The following is a 27,384-nucleotide window of genomic DNA, read 5'->3' on the forward strand; positions in this document are numbered from 1 at the left end:
TTACCGGGGAGTCTGCTTCTCCGTCTCCCTCTGCCGCTCCCTGCCCCCCACCCCCCGCCGTGCTGGTGTTCTCACTCTCAAATAAATAAAATCTTTTTTAAAAAAATCAAAACTTTATGTTCAGCTCCTGAGAATAACTAAATAAAATTCATGAATAAAAAATGAGAAATAATTTTATTCCTTTACTAGATATTATCCTCAAACTTCTCATGTGTTTAACATAATTAGTGAAGGAAAAATCTCTCTACTGTTGAAACTACTTGGTCTAGGCTCTGCGTGCACACACATGGGAAGAAGGAAACCCAGGGGGACATATACTGGTAGGAGGGGCCTGGGGGACACTTGCAGGGGGGTTGGCATGGGGGGGAGGAGGTCACAGGAAAAGTCATGCATCTGACGTAGGAGGTGTTGTTTTGGGTCCCGGACACATCCAGGCCAGGAGAGGTTGGAAAAGCGGAGAGCTGGGGCTCCCGCACGGGGACGGTGACCTCTGAGGAGCAGTCTGGGGTTCAGTCACAAGCTGGGTGAGACTCCCCAACGGAGAACTGCGGAATGAGACAGACGGGGCAGGCGGAGGGAAGGGAGGGAAGAAGAAGAAAGTGACAGAGAAGGTTGTCTGCATCCCTGGGTCTCCAGTGCCCCAGACGGGGGCTGGCACAGAATAGGAGCCCAGTACCTGTACGCGGGCGGCTCGCCGAATGAATGAACGCTCCCAGCGCAGCCTTGGTCAAGTCCCTTCCTCTGTGGACTCCGGTTTCCCTCTGAGAAATGGCAATAGCAGCCTGGGTCGGCGGGCGTGGCGGGCCGCTGGTGTCCGCTGGAGGGCGAAAAGCGCTCAGTCTGCCGAGGACCAAGGCCTGGCCCCCTCTGAGATGGCTGGAGAGCGCGCGGGATGCGCGGGGCGGACAGGGCAAGGGGCGGGACGGGGGCAAGGGGTCCTGTGCCCAGAGCCGCGCACCGACGCGGCTGGGAAGCCCGGGGCGGCCAGCGGGCGCAGGGCCTGCGGAACGGAGGGCGCGGGGGCGCAATCATCGGCTCTGCCAGAGACCCGTCCGGGATGCGGGAGGTAGGGCTGGGAGTAACAAGGGGAAAAGGGGAGAGGGGCTGGGGAGATAGTTCTGAGCGACCCAGGGGCCGGCGGAGACTTTCGAATGGGATCCCGGCAGGTGCGGCTGCGGACGGGGGCGCTCGCCAGAGCCCGCACAAAGATCGGCCGACGCCCCTCTCTGGTCCGCAGCCCCGGGCGCGCCTCTGTCCGGGGCGGCGCAGGAAGGGCTTGGAGAGTCAGGAGGTGCCGGGGCTCAGGGCGCTCCTGGAGCGCGGGTCCGAGGCGCTGGAGTCCGCAGGCCCCTCCCGCCGCCGCCGGGTGGCGGAGTTGGGGGCAGGCGCGCCCCGCCCCGTGACCGCGGGGAGGCCCCACGGTGGGGGGCGGAGTTGGCACTGCCCCCCAGTCCGCGCGGACTGCAGCCCCTTCTTAAGCCGGCGGAGCCTCTGCCTGCCCCTCACTCGCCTCTCCCGTGGGTGTCCCTCCCGCGCTATGGCCTCGGCGCTGAGCTACGTCTCCAAGTTCAAGTCCTTCGCGATCTTGTTCATCACCCCGCTGCTGCTGCTGCCGCTCGTCATTCTGATGCCCGCCAAGGTCAGTTGCATCTCCGCGGACCCCGGGCGCCGTGCGCCAGCAGTGGGCACCAACCCGGGGGCCCCGAGCTGGAGCGCTGAGCTGGGCGCGCCCTCGGGAGCCCCGGGTGCCAGATGGGAGGTGCCGACAAAGCATTTCAAGGGGCACGGAGACCCGGGGGCGCTCGGACCTTGGGGTTCACAGATCCCGGGGCGCAAGAACCTAACCCGGTGAGCACTGGAACCTAGAAGTTAGCACAGATCTTGGCCACACAGCCCATCCATAGGCTCAGCCCCTGGCTCAGAATCTCCTCAGACTGAACCACCTCATGCCTCCCCTTCACCCCCAAATGTCACCAGTGCCCACAGGGAGCCTGGGTGCCTGTCTTTCCCTCCCTCTGGTCCTGGCTCTCTCTTCAGCAAGCAGGGACTTCCCAGCCGTGTGTGGCTTCCGAGGTCAATCGAGGACCCACACAAAAAGATCACCACCTAAGTAGATCCCGAGTGCTGTCTTTTCCACTCCCTGGCCCCCTCTTGAGCCTCAGTTTCCCCATATGTGATCCACATTTCTTCCCCGCTCCCAAGCCCTGGAAGGCCCAGCTGAGTCCAAATCCTCTCCTGGCTGAAAGGCGGATCCGAGTTGGCCTTCTCCGCCCACCCGCAGCCTGCAACGGCTGGGCAGGAGGCAGCCGAGTTCCCAGGCTCGCGCCTTGGGTGGCACAACCCAGGGCTGCAGGGGAAGCCGCGTCCCTCGCCCTGCTGCCCAGCGCTCCCGGGAGGGAGGCCGAGGATGAATGGCCTTGGCCGCAGGGCGGGGGCGGGGCCGGGAGTCCAGGCCCCGGGCTGGCTGCGCTGGGCTGCGCTGGGCTGTGGGAGCCCATTTGGCAGAGGCCCGAGCCCTTTGAAGCCTTTTGTGGCTGCTGGCTGTTCCTTCCTCCTTCCCCCTTTCAGCGCCTTCTCTCTGAGTCCAGACAGGAAACCTCCGGCACCACCCTCCCACCCCATCCCCCACCCCCAGGCAGGTTTGGGAAACAGAGGAGCTCTTGAGGGGATGCTCTGCGGGCAGTCCTGGGAGAGGGGGAGTCAGGAAGCCCACCTGCATGAGAACGGTACTTCCACCATTCACTTGTCTTTGTGACGTTAGCCACCATCCTGTGCTTTCTGGGCCTTGCCATTCTCATCTGTACAATGGGCAAGCGGGTGTGTTCCCATGCTTTATGACTTAGGGTGCCCAAAGCAATAATGCCAGTTCCTAGGATTTGGCAGGGGGGGGGAGGCTGGGAGGACCCGTGGGTGGGCTGAGCATAATCCTGGTGGGGCCAAGGACAGCAGATCTAGCTGTGGGCGCCCCCTTCCCCGGTGCCGCCCCAACTGTGAGCAGCCTTATCTCCTCTGCAGAAAGGGAGGGAGCCAGGCAGGAGAACTGGTCTTAGTTCTCCTGGCAGGGAGTGATTTTCCCTGGAATAATGATGACCTTCCTGCTCAGGGGGAGCGTGACAGAGACCCCACTCCCACCCTGACACACACACCCTTCTACATACCCGTGTGTGCACGCAGGTGGGTCCTGAGCTGGGACCCTCAACTCCGGTGCGTGTGCGGGTCAGTAACCTGCCCTGGAAGTGAGGATCAGGCCAGGGAAGGAGAGACAGGTGGGAGAGTCCTTCTAACGGTGGCCTGCAGGTGCTTTCCCTCTGGGTGGATCAGGCGCCTGGACCCCTGTGTTCTTGTGTTCTTGGCTTTGTGCCTCTTGTTTTGGTCACCGAGAAGGAGCTCCCACCCCCGCCCCCACGGCGGGCCGCCCCGTTGTGCAAGGAAACCCAGAGGTACCCAGCATGGGCAGGGCTCCCGGGAAGCCGGCGAGCTCTTGGCAGCGTGGGCGGCCCTGTCTGAGTGGGGCAGTGGCTCGACTGCGGCCCCCTCCGCTGGTGCGGGGCCCCCAGCGGCTCTCTGTCTTGTTCCACCTTGTTCCCTGCCAGCTTCATCTCTGCTTCACTTTTGCCGCCTTTTCTCTGGGTCCTTTCTTTAAAAGATTGCTCTTTAATAAGATAGACAATACATTCATGGTACTGTTTATTAAAATTATTTAAAAACTATTGTTTTCAAGGTCTGCAAAGTATGGAGTAAAAATGAAAACACCCTCAAATGCCGTAACTCACACCTACACACAGACATGCTCCCTCACCCACATTTTCCCGAAGCACCATGTCCTGGACACCTTTGCTTGTTAATAATTACACAAATAACGAGCTACGGTTTTAGTCAGTTGTGCATTGAACGCATAGCTGTTGAGCCCCACTCGGTGCTGGGTGCTGCCCTGTCAATCCACTGTCCACCTCCCTCTCGGCATTAAGTGCTCTTCCAGACACATCCCCACCTGATTACGCGTGGCACCTCCTGGAACCGTGCCTTGAAAATTGACGACACATGCCACTGTTTCTGAGTTTAGATGATAAAGGCCACCAAGCACTTTCTGTACACAGTACGTTAGTGGGTACTCTTGAGGGAACAAGGCAGGAGGGGGCTGGGGCTGGGAGCAGGGGAAGTATTTTATCAGTGACGTTGTTGAGAAATGCTCCGGCACAATGATGAGAAAGAGGAGGATTTGTGGACTGTGTTGCTGGTTGTTGTGTTTTCTTTTTTTTTTAAAGATTTTATTTATTTGGGAGAGAGAGCACAAGCAGGGGGAGTAGGCGAGGGACAGGGAGAATCAGGCTTCCCGCTGAACCAGGAGCTCGATGTGGGACTCGATCCCAGGACCCTGGGATCACAACCTGAGCCGAAGGCAGACGCTTAACGACTGAGCCACCCAGGCGACCTTGTTTTTAAATTCTCTATGATGCACCCCCTTATTGGCTGCCCCGGAGGGGCTCATTCCTACTTTCCCCCACCCCCCAGTCCAGCACCAAGGTCCAGAGACATGTGGGACGCTGACGGCCAGACAATGGCAGACAGTGGACAGGGATCAGGTGTGTCTGGTGACAAAGCCTGGGCTTCCAGCCGCACCGCGGTGCTGCCTGGAATCCCGTGGCTCCAAACAGCATTGACCCCTGCAAACCCTGAGCAAAGTCTGGAGACACTTTGTACGGTTGCAGCTGGAGAGGGTTCTCCTGGCGTCTCGTGGGGCAGGGTCCATGGAGGCGGTGCCCAGCACTGCTCCGGCTGGCTCCCCGCCACAGAACATCAGTGCCAAAATGTCAGCTTCGGACACTAGGCAGGTGCCCTGGGGCGCTCCTGGGAGGCCGAAGGACAGCTTCTCTTTTGTGACTGAGAGCACAATGCAGATGAAGAATTTCCGGGTCCTCGTGCAATGTTCTGTGCACGCAGTAGGTGCTCTGGTGGGAGACAGGAGAGCGATGGTGCACACGTGCACTTGCCGTTGGGGTGACAGCTCAGCTCTGCCGGCCCACTCCCCTCATAAGCGCTCGGGCAGTGTCTCCCGAGGGTCAGGCCCATGCTGCGCGCCGAGGACAGTGAATCCACTAACATGGGTTCTCCCTGGCTGCTCACTGTTGGGTGTGTGTGCTGGGTAGGGGCCAGACAGGGGCAGCCCCCAGGGTGGGAACTGCTGGGGGCACAGAGCCAGGCTGTGGCGGGCAGGGGGGAGGCGCCCGAGGAGAAACGCGGACCCAGGCGGCCAGCGCTCCCTCCAGGCCTGGGGCAGCCTGCGCCAAAGTGCGGGTGACCCAGAGCCCAGCCTCGGGCACTGCCAGTGCAGTGTGGGGACTCGGGTGCTAGTGGGCAGGGAGGGGGGCTGGACTGGTCTGCACGGCCTGCTCCTCGCAGAGGGTCTCCCAAATCATGCTGAGGCAGTTGGGTTTGTCCTAAAGAAGCCTTTGGAACAAGGGAATGACCTGAACAGATTTGCAGATTGAAAGAGGGAGCCACGCGGTGCTGGGTGTGGGGAGGTCAGATTGGGAGGCTCCAGGTGGGAGGCGCGTGGGCGCGGTGAAGGTGCAAGGGGGAGGTGCTGGAGAGTCAGAGGTAGGAGCTGTAGTGTTGGTGGCTGATTTGGTGGCCGGGACGCTCAGGCACATCAGCCTGCAGGGGCGCACAAGCCTCCACACCGGGGGAGTCCTGGCGGAGGGCAACAAACAGAAGGGCTGTGTGGGTGCTGTTGGCCCGGAGAGCGCGCAGCCACCCAGCACCACGAGGACACTGCGTGGAGAGCCCAGGGGAAGATTCAAACTCAGAATTCTAAGCATGGCTCCTACCGCGTGCATAACGGCTTCCACACACTGTAGGGTAGGAGGATGGCCAGGTGGAACCGTCAGAAGTGGGGGGGGTCTGTAATAATCTCCTCCCCACCTGCTCTTCCACACCCTCCCCTCCTACTCTGATGCCAGCGCCCTGCTCTGGCCCCCCCGAGCCGGCCGCCCCCCCGGCACCTGTGGTGGGAAGGGGGGCGCCAGCCCGCGGAGGTCTCAGGCTGTCTCTGCAGTTCGTCAGGTGCGCCTATGTCATCACCCTCATGGCTGTCTACTGGTGTACCGAGGTCATCCCTCTCGCCGTCACCTCCCTCATGCCCGCCTTGCTCTTCCCGCTCTTAAAGATTCTGGACTCCAAGCAGGTGAGCAGCCCCGGGCAGATTCTGGCATCTCCGCCACGGCGCACCCTCCAAGCCCCTCTCAGAGCTGCCTGGGCCGCGGGGGACCCCGTGCGTCTGGCACGGACGTCGACCGCGTGACCTCCCCTCCCCACTCCAAGTGGCCCTTGGAGTCAGCATCCGGTCGGTGCGCCCATCTTGGGGACCGGGGGCCCCAGGGCCACCCTGACAGGCCCCATGCTGTCCCCCAGGTGTGTGTCCAGTACATGAAGGACACAAACATGCTGTTTCTGGGTGGCCTCATCATGGCGGTGGCCGTGGAGCGCTGGAATCTGCACAAGAGGATAGCCCTGCGCACGCTCCTCTGGGTGGGGGCCAAGCCTGCACAGTGAGCATGCCTTCTCTCTCTGGCCCCGGGGACAGGAGCGGGGGGGGCTCAGACCAGATCACCCACAGGCCAGTGATGGCCACCGGCTTTCCTGGGCTTGGCAGGCAGGTGGCCCCCTGGATGGGCATGTGACAGTCTCAGCTGGGTGACCGGAGGGGCGTGTGAGCAGCAGTGGGTAAGGGCTCTTTGAATGCCCGGGGAGACTTGGCAGCAAAAGCCCCTGCACGTTCAGAAGACTTCCTGGAGGTGGGGCTGCAGGTTCCCCAGGAAACAAGGTGGGCGGAGGCTGGATCAAGCCCTGCCTGAAACCCCTAGGGGTTTTGTGCAGAATGCAGGAAAGGGTTGTCTAACAATCCAGCTCAGGAGAAACAGAAAGGTCATCCCTCTAAAGCTGCCCCATGTATTCCTCCCCCTCTCTGCAAAGAAGCCCCTACCTTGCCTTTCCCCACATCACTCCATCCCTCAGCTTCTCACGGCTCTGCAGGACCTCCTCTGCCCACCACAGGCCACTTCCAGCCAGCCCATGGAGTAGATGTGAGCTGGACCCCTGGGTGTCGAGAGCACCTGCAGGACCCCTGGCGGACAGAGCGGTTTACCTGGATGGGGGGCAGGGGTACTTGTCCCTGCCACCATGTTCTAGAGCTGAGGAAGGGCTGAATAATTTGCCGATGGGCACATGGGACAAGACCGGCCAGTCTGAGCCTCGCCCCTTGCACTGGGGACTTGGGCTGCTCCTTTCTTCAGGGGCAGTGTGGTCTCTCAGGGATGGCGTGTCCCCAGCCGGGCCCTGGGAGGCCCCATTTGGTTACTTCATGGCAGAGCCCTCCTGGGACGTCCGTGTGCCAGGGACCGTGCAGAGGGCTTGTGACTCCCTGACCTGTTACGCTCCGTGGCCTCGAGCCACGGAGGGTTTACAGGGCTGAATGAAGGGCCACTGCGTGTTCTAGAGACTCAAGACTTCAGGGGTGGCAGTGTTCTCCGCCTCGGGATCCTTGACGGCTCTTCTCTGCCAGTGGGTGGGCCTCGTTCTGGGGTGCCGCTCAGGTTCGGCTCCCAAATCCAGGAAGGTCACACACACTTCGGCTCCCGCTGTGAGCTCAGCTTGAGCCGTCCTGGGGGCTGGGGGGGCCTTTTAGTTGAGTCCCCATGGGACCATGAAGCACCATGTCATTCATTCATGCAAACTCTGGCCCTGCTCCTGGCCTGGGTGCCAGCCTTTGATCTTACGGGTCCGTGAGGTCTGCCGACACGGACAGCAGCTTGAACCTTGGTGCGGTGCGCAGCCCTGGACCCCTTCCTCGGGCCGATCGGTGACCTCGGGCAGGCATCTGGCCCAGACGGTCATGGAGACCACGGAGCAGAATCAGACCCTTCCCCAGCTCACGGTAGAAGGAGGGAGCAGACGTGGAAACAGTTCCTCCAAATCCGGCGGGGGACGCGCGTCCGAGCGAGGGTGGAGGCGGTGTGCTCAGCCCTAGCTGCTGTGGGCAGGGAGGGAAGCCACAGGGAAGGGATGTCATGGGACAGGTTCTGAAGGCCACGAGGCGGTCGTCTCTCGTGGGGGACAGAGGTGGACACTGGGGGGCCACGGGGTGTTACAAGTGAGGGGAGCACGTTTCCTGATCGGTTTCTGGACCTGGTCCCCTGCCGCGTGGAGGTGGCAACATGCGTGCGTAGAGAGAGGTGGGGTCAGCCCGGAGGGAAGTCCCGCTTCCCCGGGCCCTTTCCACGGCTCGCCCTTGCAAGGTGGGAGCTCCTTACAGCCGTGACTGGGTCTCAGGCCTCTCGGTGCCCAGGAGCCAGCCAGGGACATCAGTAATGCTTGTAGGGGCGAGGTGGGGGGGGAGGCCCCACGTTGTGCTCCCTCCCCCGCCACGATCCAGTCTTGAGCCGGCCGGGGCCCGTGGCACCCCTGCAGGGGGACCCAGCCCCTGTGGCTCCCTGGGGCATTCTCTGGCTTTCCTCCCCGTCCCTCCTCTGCAGGCTGATGCTGGGCTTTATGGGCGTCACTGCCTTCCTGTCCATGTGGATCAGCAACACTGCCACCACGGCCATGATGGTGCCCATCGTGGAGGCCATGCTGCAGCAGATGGAAGCCACCGGCACAGCCACCGAGGCCAGCCCGGGGGGCCTGGAGCTGGCAGACAAGGGCAAGGCCGGCGAGCTGCCTGGTGAGCCCTTGCCCAGGGGCCCGGGGGGCTGCGGGGGCCGCTCTCCTCTCTGCCACCTGGAGCCCTCCCTCAAACAGGGGAAACAGAAAATGCTGCTTGGGGTTTAAGTTTTAGGAACGTGGCCGTTGCATAAAAGTTAGATCCTGCGGCAGAGCTCACGGCAAGATCCCACGTGTGGTTGCTGCCCACTGCAGAAACCGGTGCCGTCATCGATTATTCCTCTGGGCATCTTTCGAGCACCCACGGGGCGCCCCTCCCCCCTCCACTCCCACAGGTGTTGGAGTTCCCGACGAGGCCCCGAGCCCAGGGAGCTCAGAGAGTGCCTGCTTTATTCTCCGCCCCTTCACGCCCCGTCCCCAGGGCTGCGCTCAGCCAGCCGGGATCCGGCTTCAGGGGAGCAGCGGGCTGGGGACCACGTACCTGGCAGGCTGGCCCGTCCCATCCTCAGGCCAGGGCAGGGTCCGGAGCTGGAGCTGGAGGCCCGCACCGGCTCAGCCCACGGCGTGCCCCCCACAGGGAGCCAAGCGACCTTTGAAGGCCCCCCCGAGGGGCGGCCAGCTGACCAGGACAGGAGGAGCATGTGCAAGGCCATGACTCTGTGCGTGTGTTACGCAGCCAGCATCGGGGGCACCGCCACGCTGACAGGGACGGGACCCAACGTGGTGCTTCTGGGCCAGATGCATGAGTGAGTCGCGGGCACGTGAGGAGAGCCGGGGCTGGGGCACCCCCACCTTTCCTTCCTGCTGCAGCCCCGCACCTGCCCAGGACCTCACAGGCCTGCTGGCTTTCTGCTCTGGGGCGAGTCCTGCCCTTCTTCCCCGGCGCTCGCTCCGAGTGAGACTGTGCACTGAGCACCGAGCTAAAGTTGTGGCAAATGATGCTGGTCCTGGGTCACAACTTGCAGAAAATAGAAGTCCCCCTCACCACCGGTTTGCTGACCTTGGCTGTGGACAGCGGTGCCCTACGGCGTCAGCGAAGGGCCAGGGGTCAGATTACTTGTTGCCTCTACGTGCCCTTGGGGGGCCCCAGGTGGACCACAGGTGTTGGACCGGTCTGCACCTTCCCACCTTGGCCACAGAGGGACACAGAGCGTGTGCAGGTGGGGCCGGTCCCACCCCGTGGGGCCCTGAGTGTCAGCGGACGGCTGCCCTTGCAGGGTCCCGGGCAGGTGGCCCGAGGGTTCCCGTGCAGATGGATCCCTGGACCAGGCAGGCAGGGCCGCTGGGAGGTGGGCAGGAGCCCAGCCCACAGACACTTGAGAGGACTTTCTGTAATGATAGACTGCGGTTCTCCCTGACGTCCGCCAGGGCAGCAGGGGGACCCGCGGGTCGAGGGAGCCGGGCCTGGGGCTGGAGAGTGGGGCCTGCAGCAGGAGGACCCTCGGCCAGCCCCAGGGAAGGTCCCCCCACCCTGTCCCGCCTGCCTCCAGGGAGCTCTGGAGACTCACTTTCCCCGGGGAGTGAGGCGTCCAGGAGCCCTGAAGCTCGGGCCCAGCTTCCGTGGGCACAAAGGTGTGTTACGTTTGAGGGACGGGCGCTGACTTTTGCAGGGCCCCCAGTGGGGTCTGGACCTGCAGGCAGGGCAGCCAGCTGCTCCTCGGGCCTGTTTTGCGTGTGGCCAGGGGCCCAGCTGCTCTTCCAAGCCCCGGCCGTGGAGGTGGGCCCAGCGTCTCTCCCTTCATTCAGGTTGTTTCCCGCCAGCAAGGACCTGGTGAACTTCGCCTCTTGGTTTGGGTTCGCCTTCCCCAACATGCTGGTGATGCTGCTGCTGGCTTGGCTGTGGCTCCAGTGTGTGTACCTGAGGTTCAGGTGAGCGCGCTCTCATCACGCACACCCCGCACCCCGCCCCCTGCACCCCTGCAAAACGCCCAGACGCAGCGGGGCCGGCTGGCCGGCGGCGCACTCTCCCTGCCTGGCCCCGGCCATTTCCCCCGGCCACTCACAAACTCCCCACCTGCTGTCCTTCTTGCTGGGAGGCCATTCCCTACCTTCCGGCCTTCCGACCCCTCAGCCTCAAGGCCAGCTCCGACCGGCCCCCCCGCAGGGACACTGGCCCCGACTCCCTACCCCACTGCGTGTCCCATGAGCTGCTCACTGGGGCCTCCCTTGGGCCGAGCTGGTACCACCCCTCCCTGTCCCCGGCCCCCGGTGGTGGGGGGAGGAGCAGCTGTGGGTCAGAGCAGCTGAGGAGACCCTCGGCCCCTGTGCAGACCTACACTTGGCCGCCGGTGCCCGTCAGTCCCCTCGGGTCTCCAGCCTCAGGACCTCATCTGGACCTAATTAGCTGCAAAACTCTCACCTGATGCCGTCACCCTGGGGCGTGGGGCAGTTTAGTCCATAAGGGTCCCCTCTTGGGGAGACCAAGGCCTGCTGGCCTTGACCGCCGTGAGGCCCAGGGACAGCAGGTGTCGGGGGCACGAGGTGTGGCCTCCCCGCAGCACGAAGTGGGGGGCTGCCCTAAAGCTGCGAGCAGGGGGCGCCGGGCTGGCCCCAAGGCCACTGGGGCACCGCTAGCCTCTGGGGGTCTCACTGTCAGGAATCCTGCCTGGCCTTCTGATGGGGGAGCCCTCCTGCAGCTGTGTTCAGCCAGCCAGCCTCATCAGCTCAGGGGCCCTTGCCGACCCCACGTGGAGCATGGTGGGGGGGGGCAGCCCCCAGGAAGCCTTGATTGAGGAGAATAGCAGTGGATGTTCTGGGGCCCAGGCCATGCCTGCCGTGCCCCGGGCCCCATGGCCCCTGCCCCCAGGCCTTGTAGAAGCAGCACCTGCAGCAGCTGTGGGGGGGGCCCTTTCTGTCACCCTCACTTGGGTGCCTCATCTGAGCAATGTCAGGGCAGCTGTCTCCAACCTCATCCAGGAAAACTACCCTTCTGGGTGCACGGATGGCCTCTGAGGCCACATCCAGCCACAGGGGCCACTGGCCCCCCAGGACTAACAGGACATCACGTCTGGCTTGCATCCAGCTTTGCTAACCACGCTGTCCCCTGGATCAGGGATGAGGGTTCTTCTGGACCCCTGCCCTCCCGTGAAGTCTGCCCCAGGGCCCAGGAGGGACTCCCAGCAGGGAGGGCTCTCTGGGGACAATTCTCCTGGCCTTCAGGCTGCCTGGGGCTGGAATGCCCAGACGCTCCTGCAGACCTGCGTCCTGGGTGCCGCGGCCCTGGCCGGCCCCTCCCCGTGGCCGAGGTCCCCTCGGCACCTGTCCACGGACCCCTCCTCCTCCCTAACCTCACGCCAGCACCCCAGGGGAGCTCCTGCTGGACACCCTGGGCAGGCCGTGGCCGCTGGCCCCCGGGAAGCCCCCAAGGGCAGGGCCACCCGCCACCGGCGCCCCCCGCCACCCCAAGCTGCCCCCCGGCTCCCTAGACCCGTCCTTGTCTTTGTGCCGCTCCCATCACGGGGCTTGGCGTCTCGGCTCCGGGCCCCGGTGGGACCACCGCCGGGTGAGGAAGCACCCCGCCCCCGAGCTGGCTCTCGATGTTCTCCCGGCCCTCCCCCAGATGATGGGAGCTGCTGGTTCCCGGGCGACCAGGCACCTGCCATGTCCCCCTTACCAGGGGCGGCCCCACCTCTGCCGATTTCTGCCTCCTTGGCCCTGAGACCCCGTCCAGCCTGGCTGCCCCACTCTTTGCCCCTCTGGTTCTGCGGGTACCGTGGGCCATGCGCTGGGCACAGACACTGCCTCCGCCGCGTTCTGCGGAGTAGCGCCGGCAGGGGATGGAAACGACCGGGGAGAGGCTGGCTCGAGGCTACACCGTGTGTCCTTCGCCACGACCTGCTGCCCGACGTCCAGGCTTCCATCTGGCCGTCCGACGGGCCCTGAGCCGACCAGCCTGCCTCACTGGCCTCTCATCTCTGCACCCTCTAGTTTTAGGAAGTCCTGGGGCTGTGGGCTGGAGAGCAGGGATCACGAGAAGGCTGCCTACCAGGTGCTGCAGGAGGAGTACAGGAAGCTGGGGCCCTTCTCGTTTGCCGAGGCCAACGTCCTGCTCTGCTTCCTCCTGCTGGTCGGCCTGTGGTTCTCCCGGGACCCCGGCTTCATGCCCGGCTGGGTGTCGCTGGCCTGGGAGGAGGGCGAGACAAAGTAAGTCGCGGGCTGCTTCGTCCTGCCTGAGTTCTGCAGCCCACTCTCTTCTCCCCGGTCCTCACGACAAGCCCGCAGGTGTGTCCCTGCTGGCCAGGCACGGTGGGGGGCTGACAGGGAGAGATGTGCTGAGCCAGGAGCTCCTGCTTCCAAACCTCTGCTCTGCCAGCTTTCCGCCCTCTGAAGGCAGAGAGACCCGGCGGAGGGTGTCTGCGCTCCTTCCCTCCAGGCTGAGCTGTTCTGGGGTCAGAAGGAAGCAAGGTTCCTAGACGACGCAGGCGATGAGGGCGGGGGGATGCCCGATATTACACCTGCTGCGTACGAAGTCCTGCTGGGGTTAGCAGCCGGGCCCTTGCAGACACCCCGGGGAACCCAGGATCCTAGACAGTCTGATGGGAACACACGTCACGATGCTCGCCCCGGAGCCACACAGACCCAGAGGGGAGCGAGCGGCTCAGGGTTACCCCGTTGGGGCAGAGCGGGGCCGAGATGCGGCTGTCCTGGTTCCCAGCCACGGTTTCGTCTGTACAGCACTCCCGATGTGGGCTGTTGGCATTCCATCCTTGCACTCAGAGCTCCTGTGGACACAGTGTAGGTTTGTTGAGTGGAGGCCCCGAAGCCGGGCTGGGCACGTCCTGTGTGCTCTCCCCTATAGGTACGTGTCTGATGCCACCGTGGCCACCTTCGTGGCCACCTTGCTGTTTGTCATGCCTTCGCAGAGGCCCCAGTTCAACTTCCGCGGCCAGACCGAGGAGGGTAAGGCCTCACACTCATCAGGGTTGGGCCCTGAGGGAGGGAGCCCGCCCTGTTGGAGAGACCTGGCCTGACTGTCTGGGCGGGGGGCGTTCCGTCCAGGCAGCGGGACGGTCGTCAGCCCTTCCCCGGGGACTGTTCAGTGCAAACTCTCTTCTCTTGTGCTCATTACACGTTGGAAATCTTATCAATATTACAACAGGAACAGAGGAATGTTCCCGATTTCCTGCAATGCCATCAGTGTATTTTTGACTTTTCTTCCTGACTTTGCTAAGATGCATGTGTATACACGGCTGCAATCCACACACACACGCGCGCGCGCACACACACACACACGCACACAGAGCTTGAATTCTGGTTCTCTGGCGTGTGGGTTTTCGCATCTTTACGCTGCGCACACGTCCTGTTAAAGACACAGCCTCCAACTTTATTTTCTCCAATAACAGCATCGTATCACGTTGAGGGGCTGTTCTGTTCTCCTCTTATGGAACATTCTGGCTGTTTTAAATTTTTCGTTATTATGCCATATACATTATAACATATATTATTGTATGTTTTCACGTATATAGCTTTTTCTTTGAGGGTGTTTCTTTAGGATAAATTTCCAGGAGCAATATTATTGTCAGAGTTATATACGTCTTAATGGCTCTTAAAATGTGTTGCCGAATCACTTTTCAAAAAGATTGTGCCAATTTCTATGCCGGCAGGAGTGTGTAACATTTCTACCACATCTTTACCAGCAGTAGATGTCGTGATTATTGTGAGTTTTAGCTGATTTATGGATAGGAGAGCTGCCCATTGTGCTCATGGGCTTCATTTCCCCTTGATTAGATCTCTTTTGCTTCCTGATTGGGCTCTGGGTTGTGTATGTGTGTTTTTATGGTTTCTTCTCAGAAAGGAAAACTCCATTTTATCCCCCTGCACTGCTGACCTGGAAGGTGACCCAGGAGAAAGTGCCCTGGGGCATCGTGTTGTTGCTGGGGGGCGGCTTTGCGCTGGCCAAAGGATGTGAGGTAAGGCCCCCGCGGCAGGCTGCCAGGGCTCCTCTTGCACAAGAGGGCATGAGAGAACTTTGTCCCTCCGCCCACACCCCTGCACTGCGGGCTCTGGTTCTGTGTCTGTCTGCTCCAGACAGCGGCAGGTGTCTTGAGGACAGGGACTCTGTCTTGTCACCAAGGAGCAGATGGACGGATGGACCTGGAATAGAGAAAGTGCTCTTTGAACGATTACAGCAATGAGTGAGTAAGTGACCAGGAGAATAAGTTAGCCGAGAGAGGTGGAGTATGCTGTGAGGTCTCCTTTGGGGTTTGGCGACAATGACCTCTGCTTTGATTTTGTTCTGGGACGTCTCTTTCTACCACACGCCATCTTGTTCTGTTCACTGAACTCTTCGTTCATATAGCTGACGTTTAAACACTTTTTTCTCTATCTAAAAAAGATTTTCCTCTATCTAGGTATATAGCAGCACAGAAGGAGAGGAACAGCTTTTGGGAGAAAACACCCCAAAATGTAACTTTCTCACTTCCCTCCTTTCTCAGTAGGGAAGAAATGAGGTGGATGGAGAGATGAGCCCACTTGGTGCTACTATCCTCCAACCATCCATCCATCCATCCATCCATCCTTCCATCATCCATCCTTCTGTCTGTCCATCCTTCCATCCATCCTTCCTTCCATCCATCCATCCATCCATCCATCCATCCTTCCATCATCCATCCTTCCATCATCCATCCATCCTTCCAACCATCCATCCATCTATCTATCATCCATCCATCCATCTATCCATCTATCTATCGATCTACCCATCCATCCATTCTTCCACCTGTCCATCCATCCATCCATCCATCCATCCGACCTTCCATCATCCATCCATTTGTCCATCCATCCATCCCTTCATCCATCCATCCAGGAGTAGAAGGTCATAGACAGACTTGGTCTATCTTGTTTCTGCTGTTCCTTCAGCATTTAGAATGGAGCCCAGTGAATAACAGGAACATAAATATCTTTTAGATGAATAAATCCATCCGTCTGGTCACCTCTCCATTCAGTCATCCATCTATCGTCTCTCATTGATTCATTCATTCATGTATTCATTCATTGAACATTCCTATTATGTCCATGTTTGATCAGGCCTGGAAATGACAGAGGAGGTTGATAACGTTCCTGCTCTGAGGCCTTTGCAGCCTGGAGAGAGGGTCATTTCTGGAAAAGCATGTCAGGAAGACTTGACACCCGAGCGAAGGAATAAGCGTGCAGTATCTAGCTCAGGAGCAGCAGAAGATGAGGCTGGTGCGGCTCGAAGAAGCCACTTCACTGAGAGTCAAGATAGGGGGTGTGGACTTGGTTCACTGGTCAACCGCTGAAGGGTTGAGGCCAGAGTGACTCAGTCAGATCTACACGTGGGGCAACCCCCTGAAGTGTGGGGTGGAGACCCAGGCAGGGAAGGGCTGAGGGAGACCCAGGCAGTGCTCGGTACCTTCATCTAACTCATTCTGTCCTTCCTCAGATTCCCTCCCCCTCTAAACCGTCAGTTTCTGGCTCAGATTCCTTTCCTGAGCATCAAGCGCTACAGGGGGCTGAGAGGTGGTGAGATGTTCTGGGTGACCGGGTGGCTGAGTGGGCATAAGGAGTAAGGGGGACAAGGCCCCCGGGGAGGCACCCAGCCCCGTAGGTTGTACAGCGGCAGGTGGATGGGGAGCCCCGGGGAGCAGGCTCTGGGCCAGAGAGGATGAATGCAGGCTGGGGCATGTTGAGTGTGACTCTGGGCCAAAACTCGGTGAGTGGACTGGCCAGGCTGGAAACAGACTTAGGAGACAGCAGGGTGAGGGTGGAGAGAGTCGGAAGCTCAGGAGGGGCTGAGCTCCCTGGAGAAGGACCAGGGTTGCTCCCGGCCCTCGGTGACTGCCCTCCCGTGCTTCCCAGGCCTCGGGGTTGTCCGAATGGATGGGGAAGCAGATGGAGCCCTTGCACTCTGTGCCCCCTGCAGCCATTACCTTGATCCTGTCTCTGCTGGTTGCCGTGTTCACTGAGTGCACAAGCAACGTGGCCACCACCACGCTGTTCCTGCCCATCTTTGCCTCCATGGTAAGGGACCTGCCGGGAGATGACCCTTAGCCCTCATGTCACAGGAAGCTGTCAACCAGCGACCATAACCCGAGTCCCTAGAGGGACAGTGAGACAGGGGGCCGGAGCCCAAGCACGCTTCCGAGGTCCTTCTTTGTATCCCCCATGCTCACTGAAGTGCAAAGCAAGAACCAGGCACTCAAAATTTATGTATAAATGTGGCTGATTATTTCTCAAGCTGAGGAGACAGAATTTGCAGCAAGGAGGGGTGAGCCAGTGCCAGGGAGGTGATGGAGGGTCTGGAGTAAGTAGGGGTACGTGGAAGGGTGGCCCGCTCTGGCACTTGGACTCAGCAATTTCATGTCTGGGAGCATATCTTAGGAAGATCATCAGGGGTGCTCACAAGCCTACATTACAGAACTGTTTGTTACAAACATGTTTTCATAGCAGGAGGGGATAGAGTCATACGATAGAATACCATCAGGCATTGGGAGGAAATCACAGTTTTGAAGGGCATTTAAAGTTGAAAACGTCATACACACAAAACATCATACATAAAATGTCCATTAGCCCCAGAGGGTGCACAGACCCTGACCCTCCAGCCTCCTGCCGAGGGACAACTTCTGTTATTAATGTCTTAGGTATATCTTTCTGGAAGTATTACACACACACACACACACACACACACACGCATTCTTTTTAGACAAATGGCATCACTGTATGGTTCCGTTTCGCACCTTCATGTTGTTTTCCTCTAACCACCGATCAGGGATCTTCCCGTGTTAGCAGATCAGACACAGCCGTGAGCCGCCCTGTTGTTTGTATGTTTTAGTGGACCCCTGCTTCTGTGGGGGTTGGCGTATCGAGGAGTCTGTCTCCTGAGTGTTTTGCTGATACAATGTCACGCATGCGTCTGTCCTCATGTGCGTGCACATCTGCACAATGGATTGTGAATTTTGATAGAGGTCAGAACATATTGTGAATTATATCATTCATTCATTCAACGGACATTTTAGTGAATGTCTACTCTGCGCTGGGGGCGGCTAGATGTGGCTGAATTTTAGGCTGTAGAGTAAAAAATGAGGGATACCAAATTCCATATGCAAAACGATCCCCAGTATGTGTAAGAACAGGTGCATCCACACGCAAGAAGAGGTGGGCCCTCTAGGTCTGGGGCAGGACAGGCAGACAGGTGCAGGGGGTGGGCCCGCGGGAACACCCCCAGGTTCAGTGCAGTCTAAGTGCCCAGCGTGGTCTCTGGCACAGCTGGTGGCCAAGAGATATATGCTGAATGAGCAAGGGGGTTCAGAAAGGCCTCCCCGGGAGGGAGCTCTGAGGTCAGCCCTCAGAGTCCAGCACGGTTGTTATCCAGACCCATGGCAAACAGTAGAAGGGTCAGTGGGACAAAGGGCAGGGGGCTGGGAATGCAGCCAGGGCGTCAGGGGGACACTTTTCAGGAAGCGCGTCCCGGGAGCTTTTGTCTTGGGCATCTGTGACCTTGCCGTTCTGTGTTTCTCTGCAGTCACGCTCCATCGGCCTCAACCCGCTGTACGTCATGCTCCCCTGCACACTGAGTGCGTCCTTTGCTTTCATGTTGCCTGTGGCCACCCCACCTAACGCCATCGTGTTTGCCTACGGACACCTCAAGGTTTCTGACATGGTAACGCAGGCTTCTGTTGCTCCATCAGCTGTGACGTTCTGTCGTGAGGGGCGGGCACCCCCTTTCTTACTGACGTGTGACGTCATATGATGTGTCCAGTCCTGTACCCTTCCTTTGCATTTATATGCAGCTTTGCTTCTTTTTGGAAATGATCTCAAATTTCGTAGACCGTTCTGTCTCCCAGAGCTGAGAGGTGGGTTCCGGAAGCTCCCACCTGGGGAGCCCTTGCCGAGCCCCTGGAAGGGGTGAGGGCGGGGTCCCATGTGGCCAGGATGGGCTTTGCAAACTAGCAAGAATGTAACACCAGTCGCGGCGGGGGGGGGGGGGGAGAGAGAGAGAGAGAGAGAGAGAGAGAGAGAGAGAGAAACCACTGCCTGGGAGCAGGTGACGCCCTGGGAACAATGTGGACAAAGAAGGACCCCCTCTCTTCTGCTGTGTCTCGTCACCTGTGAGGGGAGGGGAAGCCAGAAACAGAGGCTTAGTTATTGCAGAGTCTCTGCTGGGCGTCTCCAGGGCTCCCAGTGTCCCGTCGCCCTTGTTCGGACAGCCCGGCCCACCCAGGGGGTGCTGACTCTGACCCTGCTTTTCCCCCAGGTGAAAACAGGACTCATGATGAACATAATTGGAGTCTTCTGTGTGTTTCTGGCGGTCAACACCTGGGGACGGGTCATATTTGACTTGGATCATTTCCCTGACTGGGCTAACGTGACGAATATCGAGACTTAGGGACAGCCGCACACCACCCCGCCCTCCTGAGGACCCCTGAGCCTTCCAGCACACCTTGCAGCAGAGTTTTGGGGTTCACTCCCCAAAGTGATCCAGTGATGCCCACACCCCCGCGGAGACCCACCCAGGCCCAGGTTCAGAGCCAGGGACGGGCAACTGCTGGGCGGAAGTGGAGGGAGCCTCCGGAGACACTGGGGCGTCTGATCTTCCCGGGGGAACTGCCATCCCTCTGGGACAGGTAGGCTGCAGAGGGACCAGGACGCAGGCTGCCAGCTGGCCCCAAGCTGGGCTCTGGTGTCCACTCGCTTTGCCCCAGCGTCATCGAGGTGGGGATCAGATCCCAGCTTGGGAAGCAGGAGAACGTGGGCCTCCTGCAGCTCGCCTCGGGCTGCCTCCGGGCTCTCCTGTTACCTGAAGGGACAACCCCACCCCGGGACACAATATCTGGTCCTGGGCAGCTTCCTGCCACTAAGAGCAGAGCCTCCTGGAACCACAGGGAGAACAGTGCCACCCCCGAAGGATGAGGAATTTGGGCTGAGAACTTCCGGCCGCCACTGCCCACAGCACGCCGCTGGCTAACCTGCTCCCCTCCTTACCTTGCTCCATCTTAGCAGACAAGTGGACCCCTTTGCTGTCCTCCCATGCACCCCTTTGTTGTCTGGGCCGACGTGTGCTTGGACCCCCTGGCCGGGGCCCTCCAGCACACCTGCTTCTCCCGGGCGGCTCGGCTTCTCCGGCCACCCCACGCAGCTGGGGTCACACTCCAAGTACAGGCAGCGATGGCTCCTTTGGGGCCCCCAGTGGGTATCTGGGTCCTCTCCCACCTGCAGGCTCAGAGTGGACGCGGCTGTCACCAGCCGGGAGCAGGGGCCCGTCAGAGCTGGTCACGGCAGGGTGTGAGTGCCCCTTTGCTGAGCGGCCTTTCCAGCCGTGCCTGGTGGCAGCCAAGGTTGCTGAGAACAAGCCGTGCTCGGTGGCCCCTGAGCATCTGAAGTTGCCGGGGCAACGCTTGCCGAGCGGCCACGGGGACCCTGTGACAGAGATGTGACAGACACCCACCCCCACCCACCACCCTCCTTTTCTCTGTGCGAGAGGAGTGGGGACAGGAGCGTATTAGGTTCGTTGACGGCATCGTTCGGGGCAGGAGAAAGTTGGGAACTCAAGGAAACGCCCTCGAGGATGGGGACGTCCCCTCGAGGGCCGGGGTGTCTCCAGCTCCTGCGGGGGGATGGTTCCTGACGGCCCCGCGTGTCTTCCACAGGGAGGGGTGCTGGCTCCAGCTTTCTGCCGTGGCAGGGGCCTCGCCGCCCCGCTCCCGTCCCTGGCTCTCCGGCCGGCTCCCTCCCTGGGTCCTTGCGGCAGCCCCATGAGATAGACTAGAGTTGTCACTCTCAGTTGTTTCCGAGGACACCGAGGCTCCAAGGGGCCCAGTCATGTGTGCAAAGTTGTGTATTAAGTTAGTGGCAGTTAGGGCCCCAACCGGACCTTCCACCTTCGCGTCCACTGCTCCTCATCTAGCCGTTAAGGCCGTGGTCCCCCAGGAGTCTGCAGGGAACGGTGAGCACGTCTGCCCCACGGCCTGCCTGCTCAGGGAACGGTGTCACGTGAGCTGCTTCCTCAGAGGCGGGCTGAGGACAGCGTGGGGCGTCTAGCTGGAGAGAGCGCGAGGGTGGCTGCCCGTCCCCTCCAAGGCAAGCCGGGCCACTCCTGCTGTGGACGACTCAGGGAGGCCCCAGGGACCTGTGCTGCCTGCTGCTCCAGCTCCAGGACGCTGGCTGACCCGGAGCGGGCCACCGTGCGTGTGGTGGGGAAGGACAGAGCGATCCGTGCGGCCGGTCGGCGCACATCCAGGGGTCATGAGTGAGGTCACCAAGGCCATCCGGGGTGACCAGGCTGCAGTGGGGGGGAGGTGTGCGGCTCCACGCGGCTGGCAGCAAGCTGGCCGGGGGCTTCTGGAGAGTGGCCCCCAGGCTGAGGACTCTGACCACAGTCTGATGCTGCACAACTTCTCCTGAAGCCGGAGCTGCTCTGGAGTTTAGGGCCCATCAGGACTGGGTTTGGCTGCAGGTGACGGCAGCATGAACCAGGCGGGCGTTTAGTGTCGACGGGACAGGGAGTCGGAGGGACACGGCTGCTGGGGCCGTGCCTTCACGGCCACACCCGAGCCTCGTGCATGCCGCACACACGCGTGTGCACTGCAGGCGGGAGGAAGGGGCGGGACGGGGCCTGCTGCGTCCTCCCCTTTCTCGCGAGGCCGGCAGCCTGCCCTCCGCGTGTAACAGCCCCACTCGGGCGTTGACAAAGGCTAATCCCAGCATCGAGTGTGGTCAGTGTATCAGGAGACCAATCAGGACTCACCTGGGCTCAGGGAATGGGCCGGCCTTTCCTTAAACCGGGAGGTTTGCACCCACCACAAAGTCTGGGTTCTGGCAGGAAAACAGTGGGCGTGCTGTTGGGTTGGTGACGAACAGGGTCTGTCCTCTGAGCCTTTCAGGGGCTGCCCTCCCTCCAGGCTCCTCTCTGGGCTTCAGTTTCCATCAGGAAGGGGCCCCTGTCTGGGCTGCTGCAGCCCGGCCCCCCGCCCCCCGCGGGCTTGGCCTGGAGTCTGTTAACTCGGTCCCCCTCTGGTCTTCGCCATTTGCTGGAAGTCCTCTCAGACCTCTTCCCCGTCAACATTTTGCCTCTTACATTCTGTAATGAGGTTCTGCCCCAGAGCCCTGTCCTCTCTTCTTAGCCCCTGGATCAGACATCTGGGCCCGAGGTTCGCTGAGCACACAATCCTGACCGGGACTGCTGTCTGAACTGGGCACCAGCGACTTAGGACTCCACCAGGGCCCCGTGCCTTGCAGAGGTGCTCATCCACGACCCCAGAACTGGGGTGTTTCCCTGTCCCGCAGGGCTGAGACCTTGCTTAGGGAAAGATCTGAGGCTCCCTCCTCGGCAGGGCCAGTGAGCGGGTCCCTCCTCCCATCATGCCTCTCACGCCAGCCACCAACGGACAGCAGGAGGTCTGCTCTGGGCCCCGAGCCGGGCAGGAGCTCAGCAGCAGGTCCAGTCCTCAGAATGAAGACGGGCACGTCCTTGCTCGTAGAAATAAAGACCAAAGGCGGGACCGTCTGGTTAAAAGCTGCACATGACAACCCTCCTCTTGGCTCTGAAACCCGTCTTCAGCGTGCTCCCTCCCTCTGGTTCCACAGCCTCTTAGAAGCTGTGTCTCCCAAATCGCCAGGGAAGCTTTATTTTTATAAAAATAAAAACAAATAAAGTTCCTCCAAGATCACTCCTCCACGTCACGGGAGGGTTTCCACGTCCTTCGATGGAAATCTTGTCTCTGAAACCCTTGCACTCGGATATTCAGTTTTATTTCTCTCGATGTCTGGACTCAGGACTCGGGTTCTCGCGTCCCTGGTCTGCTTGTCCGAACGCCCACATCCATCCTTGGAGACGCAGGCTGCCCCTGGCTGGCCGCCGTTGGCACCTGCTTCTGGCCCTCAGGGGTCGAGAAATACCAGAATTCAGTCTCAGAATGCTGTTATCCCATCGGGAAAGCTTGGCTAGTTTTTGTCTTTAAGAAGTTTACATCAAACCCATACAAGAAACCCCCATAGTGCAAAACAGGGTTGAGAGGTGTCCCTCCGGCACAGACCTCGAGGCCTCCCGCCGCCCCCACCCAGGAGGGAGCTGCCCACAGTGTCTCCCAAGACCTTCCAGAAACATGCCCTATATATAAGCTTCGGCTGTAGACGCACGTCCTCTTCAGCACACGGGGGAGCATCCCCATGTAGCGTCTGTCCTTGTTTCCACCCCCCCCTTAATTTATTTGGAGATCATTCCATTTCAGGACCTATTAATTGTGACTATCTTTTCATTTAATAGCTGATTTTGTTTTTAAATTGAGGTAACATGAAATTCGGCGAATTCCACAGATCTTCAGGGTACCGTTCAGAGTTTTAGACACCTGCATGCACCTTGTAAGCAACAGCCCCTCCCCGTTCCCTTCTCCCCCCCTTTCCAGTACCCCGTCCCTCCCCCGAGGCACGGGCCCCTTTCGCTCCTTGAACTTCATACAAATGGAACCTAATGCACATACTTGTTCCCGTCTGACATATCTGCTGAACAAAACACTTCTGATATTCCATTCCTTTGTTATTGTTGAGGAGTGGTGCTCTATGGTGTGAATAGGCCATGGTTTGTCTGACCTTCGGGGTGTCCCAGTTTGGGGCTATCGTGAATAAAGCTGTTAAGCTCTCTGCACGAGCCTGTTTGTGGACATGTGTTTTTGGTCTCTCTCCGGTGCGTGGCCGGGAGTAAGCCCCAGCCTTCTTGGAAGCTGCGCCGTGTTCCATCGTGAGCCCAGCTCAGAAACAAGCCCCTACTGACGGGCATCCGGGTCCCTGCCAGTGTTTCCCTAACACTGTAATAAACGTGTCCCTCCTTACATCTGCGTGAACCTACGTGGGGAGAGCACTTTCCTGAAGGGTGGGCTGGATGAAAGGCTGTGTGTACTTAAGCCTGGGACAGATGCTCCCCAGGTGCTTTCCAAAGAGGCCTGGCCAGTATTTATTCCCGAAAACTGTGCACGAGGCCTTATTCCCGCACATCTGAGCAACTCTGTGTATGATCAAACTTCTCAATCTTTGCCAATCTGACACTTGAAAAATACTACCTCATGATTTTCATCCCATTTCCTTAAATTACATAGAATGAGCAACATCAATTTTTTTCACATATTTACAACCCGTTTGTGTCTCTTTTTTTGGTGAATTCCCTCTTCCCCACTTTTTTCCAAGAGTTTTTTAAAAAGCCTTTTTCTTATTCATTTGTAAGAGCTCTTTATATATTAAGGAAACTAGTCATTTGGCATAGGAATATTTATAGTGTATGCTAAGAAGCTAGTTACTCTCTATTCTCCTTCATAATCTGCCCCCCACCCCCGCCCTAGCGATTCTCACAAACTTTTCATAAGAATTTCCGAATCAGCTTCTCTAGTTCCAGAAACAACCTGGTCAGCGTTTACCTCTCCGGCCATCTCTCCTACCGCTCTCCCTCCCTCTGCAGGGTTTCTTGGCCTCCGCACTGTTGGTGTTTGGGGCCAGAACAATTCTTTGCTGTAGGGAGCTGTTCTGTGCCCTGTGGGGTATTCAGCAGCGTCTTGGCTTCTATTCACCGGAGGCCAAGAGCAACCCGACACCCCCACCCCCACCGTGACAATGAACCACGGCTCCATGCGGTGCCAAGTGTCTGGAACTGTGGACTCAGCCGGACTCCGTGCTGCTCCCAGAGCCTGCGGGGTACACCCCTGCCCCACTCCCTGGGGCTCTGTTCATCTTCCAGCGTATGACAGAATTCTGTGCTCAAGTTCTCTCTTCCGTCTGTCTCTGCCCCACCCTCAGCAGGGTAAGCCTCACGAGGGCAATGGGGTTTTGACTGTTGACCTGTGTCCCCTGTGCCTAGACCACATCCGGCACATAGCGGAGGCTGACTCGGGTTTTTTTTCATTCAATAGTTAGTTTTGCTTTTAAATTGGATAAATGAGGGGCGCTGAACCTTCAGTTCAGGTCTTGATCCCGGTGTCCTGGGGTTGAGTCCCGCATCGGGGTCCCTGCTCTGCAGGGAGTCTGCTTCTCCTTCTCCCTCTGCCGCTCCCCCTGCTTGTGCTCTCTCTCTGTGTCAGATAAATAAATAAAATCTTAAAACCATGGATAAATGAATAGATCAGAGTAGAGTTATAGACGAGATTAGACGAGAAATGACTACGATTCTTTCTACACAAGATGGCATTTTTCCGCGCATTAGAGCGTCCTTCTGTGCCCTCCTGTGTGGTGTGAAGTCCACTGTAAATAAGAAACACTGAGTGTTTTTTGCAGTAAACATCTGTCCAGCCTGGTTTTTATTTCCTGGTCAGTGCCCTTGGGCAGCTGCACCACCCCCTCCCAGGGCTCGGGGCCAGGCCCCAGTGACTTTGCTGTGTCTGGGAGCCCCAAGCTGCCTCTGTCCCCTGCTCTCCCTCAAGTCTGGGGGTGGAGGACGTGGCTGAGAGAGAGCCTCCCAGCTGTGCATCTCCATGTCCTCCCTGAGGGCCTCCAGCCAAGGGACAGGGAAGAGAGGTTGCTCAGGTGCCGGCACGGGGCCCCTCCGGAGACCCAGGGACTCATCTCTGACTCCCTGCCGGGCAGGACAGGCCCAGGAGTGACCTCTGCTTTCTCGGCCAGTTCCCTAGCCTACTGGCAGAGGGGCTGGTGCTAGGGACAGACCAGACCGTCCAGTAGGGTAGGGGTGTTAGAGGAGAGCTCCACCTTCCCTTTCTCTGTTTCCCCTGGACCCTGTCCCCCACCGGGTGCTGCACACCTGCCCAGGCCTGCAGGGTGGGAGTGGATGGGAGGCCAGGCACGGCCACAGCGGGGCGGTGGCCCCTGCTCCCAGGGTGGACCCTGGCCTGTGAGGGGCACAAGGACCTTTCCACAGTTCTGAGAGTTTTGGGTCATCATTGGACCTCCTGCTTGGCTATTCCTGGGAGGACCCAGTCAGGACCACACGGGCCCCAGGCCCAGCTGAGGTCACCCTGACCATGCCCAAGGCAGCTCCAGATAGGTCTGAGGCTGTGACCTGGGGCCACCCCAGGCAGGGATAAGACCCACAGAAGCACAAAGCTCTGAAAAGATGACAAGTTGATGCTCCGGGGTGGGGGGTGGGAGGCCTGACAGGGGCCCACCCAGTGCTGCGCTGTGTCCTGTCTGTTCTGCCCCCAGCCGGGCCTTCCCCTGGGCCTGGGACTTCCCTCCAGGGTCCCAGCGGCCTTGGCAGACGGAGAGCTGGGAGGCCAGCTTCCAGGGGCTGGAGCCTCCTGCCCACGGCGGGCTCTGCGGCGTCCGCGGTTGGCCACTTGACATTTATAGCTACAGGGCTTCTCAGCTTACTGTCCCTGCGGTGGGGCCTGGCTCTCGGGGAAGTACCGCTGTGGCGAGGGGGGTGCTGGCCACAGCCCCGAGTCTGCGCTGGGAGGGAGGCCCAGTGCCCACCGGGCCCTTCCTAGAACCCGGCTTGCGGCGGGGGAAGCTACCCGGATCGGGGGGGAGCCCTGGGACCCTGGGCCCATCAGGCCTCCCATGGGGGGCAGGGAGCACCCTCGGCCCCCGTGACGCTCTGGGCCGAGGCGCTGGTGCAGGGATGAGGGCTCGTGGAAGGGCTGGACGGCCAGGGGCCTCGGGGAGCATACGCAACCCCGCATCCTGAGTGCAGTGGACCCCTGTGCTCTGCCTGCTGCCTGGTGTGACCCTCACACACACGGGGTCTCCGTCTGGCCAGTGGGGGTTCTGAGGCTGAGAGAGGCTGAGGAGGGGGAGGGGGCTGGGGGTCCCCAGAGGAGCCAACCCAGACATGGTTCTGACTCCAAAGGCCCACTCTTCACTGCCCCGTGTGGACTGGAGTTGTCTGAAAGCGGGGAGGAGGTCCTGCTGGCCTAACAGAGACCTGGCTCCTGTGCACGCAGCCCCCCACACTGCTCTGCTGTGGCTCAGGTAAGGGGCCACTGAGTCACAGATAGACTCCCTCCCCACCCCCACCCCCAGGACCCTGGCCCAGACTCTGGTCTGCCCCTCCCCCACCCCCACCCCCAGGACCCTGGCCCAGACTCTGGCCTGCTCTTTGAGAACTCTGGAGTAGAAGGGATTAGAAGGGCAGGTGGGGGAGCAAGGGAGGGAGGAAGGCAGGGAGAGAGTCTGGGGCCAGGCAGGAGACAGGCCTCTGGGGCGTCCGGAAGCTCACACCCTACAATCCAGGGAAACCCCAGGGAGCAATCAGGGGAGAGGATGGGAAAGGGCAGGTAGAGCCCTGATTATGGGGTGGGGTGTGCAGGGGACCTGTGGGAGGGCAGGGCCCACCTTTGGGAGGTGAGGCAGGAGGGTAGCTACCTAAAAACAGAGCTGATTTTCATATAAATAGAACACCTTTAGGGTGTGTTTCTTTTTTAAAGTTAGGATTTATTTCAGTGCGCCCATTCTTAGCAACGCTCCGTGGCCTGCCAGCCCGTGGTGGTTTCAGCCTGGTGACCGGGCCGCTGGCTGGCTCAGGTTGTGCTGCCCTCAGTCTGGGTCTCTCCGAAGCAAGGAACAATTCAGGTCCACAGTGACTGGCCCCTGCTCCATGCCTCAGAGACGGGGTCACAGGGAGGAATCAGGCTCTGTCGCCGTCCTCCAGGCTGGGCCCAAGGAAACAGCCCTCCCGCAGACTGGGAGGGAGGGGCCCTGTTCACTGGGTCTGCGTGAATCAGCAGTCTGGAAGGATGAGTAACTTCGCGGATTCTCCTTCTCTCTTTCTCTCCCTGCCTGCCTGCCTTCCTTCTCCTTCCTTCCTTCCTTCCTTCCTTCCTTCCTTCCTTCCTTCCT

At 59.9% G+C, this 27,384-nt stretch overlaps 1 protein-coding gene across 1 annotated transcript; it reads left to right on the plus strand.

Annotated features, from left to right (window-relative positions):
• The first annotated feature begins 1,486 nt into the window (after positions 1 to 1,486).
• SLC13A5 (solute carrier family 13 member 5) lies at positions 1,487 to 23,110 on the plus strand. The gene is made up of 12 exons (XM_025864268.2): positions 1,487 to 1,639; positions 6,056 to 6,184; positions 6,412 to 6,548; positions 8,532 to 8,719; positions 9,236 to 9,404; positions 10,405 to 10,527; positions 12,586 to 12,801; positions 13,457 to 13,557; positions 14,449 to 14,567; positions 16,474 to 16,635; positions 18,137 to 18,274; positions 18,869 to 23,110. The coding sequence occupies exons 1-12, from the start codon at positions 1,538 to 1,540 to the stop codon at positions 18,998 to 19,000; spliced, it is 1,716 nt and encodes a 571-aa protein (XP_025720053.1). The 5' UTR covers positions 1,487 to 1,537; the 3' UTR covers positions 19,001 to 23,110.
• Positions 23,111 to 27,384: the final 4,274 nt, after the last annotated feature.

Source organism: Callorhinus ursinus, unplaced genomic scaffold (assembly GCF_003265705.2).
Source record: "Callorhinus ursinus isolate GAN/ISIS: 27379988/994484 unplaced genomic scaffold, GSC_fseal_2.0 scaffold43, whole genome shotgun sequence".
NCBI classification, from domain to species: domain Eukaryota; kingdom Metazoa; phylum Chordata; class Mammalia; order Carnivora; family Otariidae; genus Callorhinus; species Callorhinus ursinus.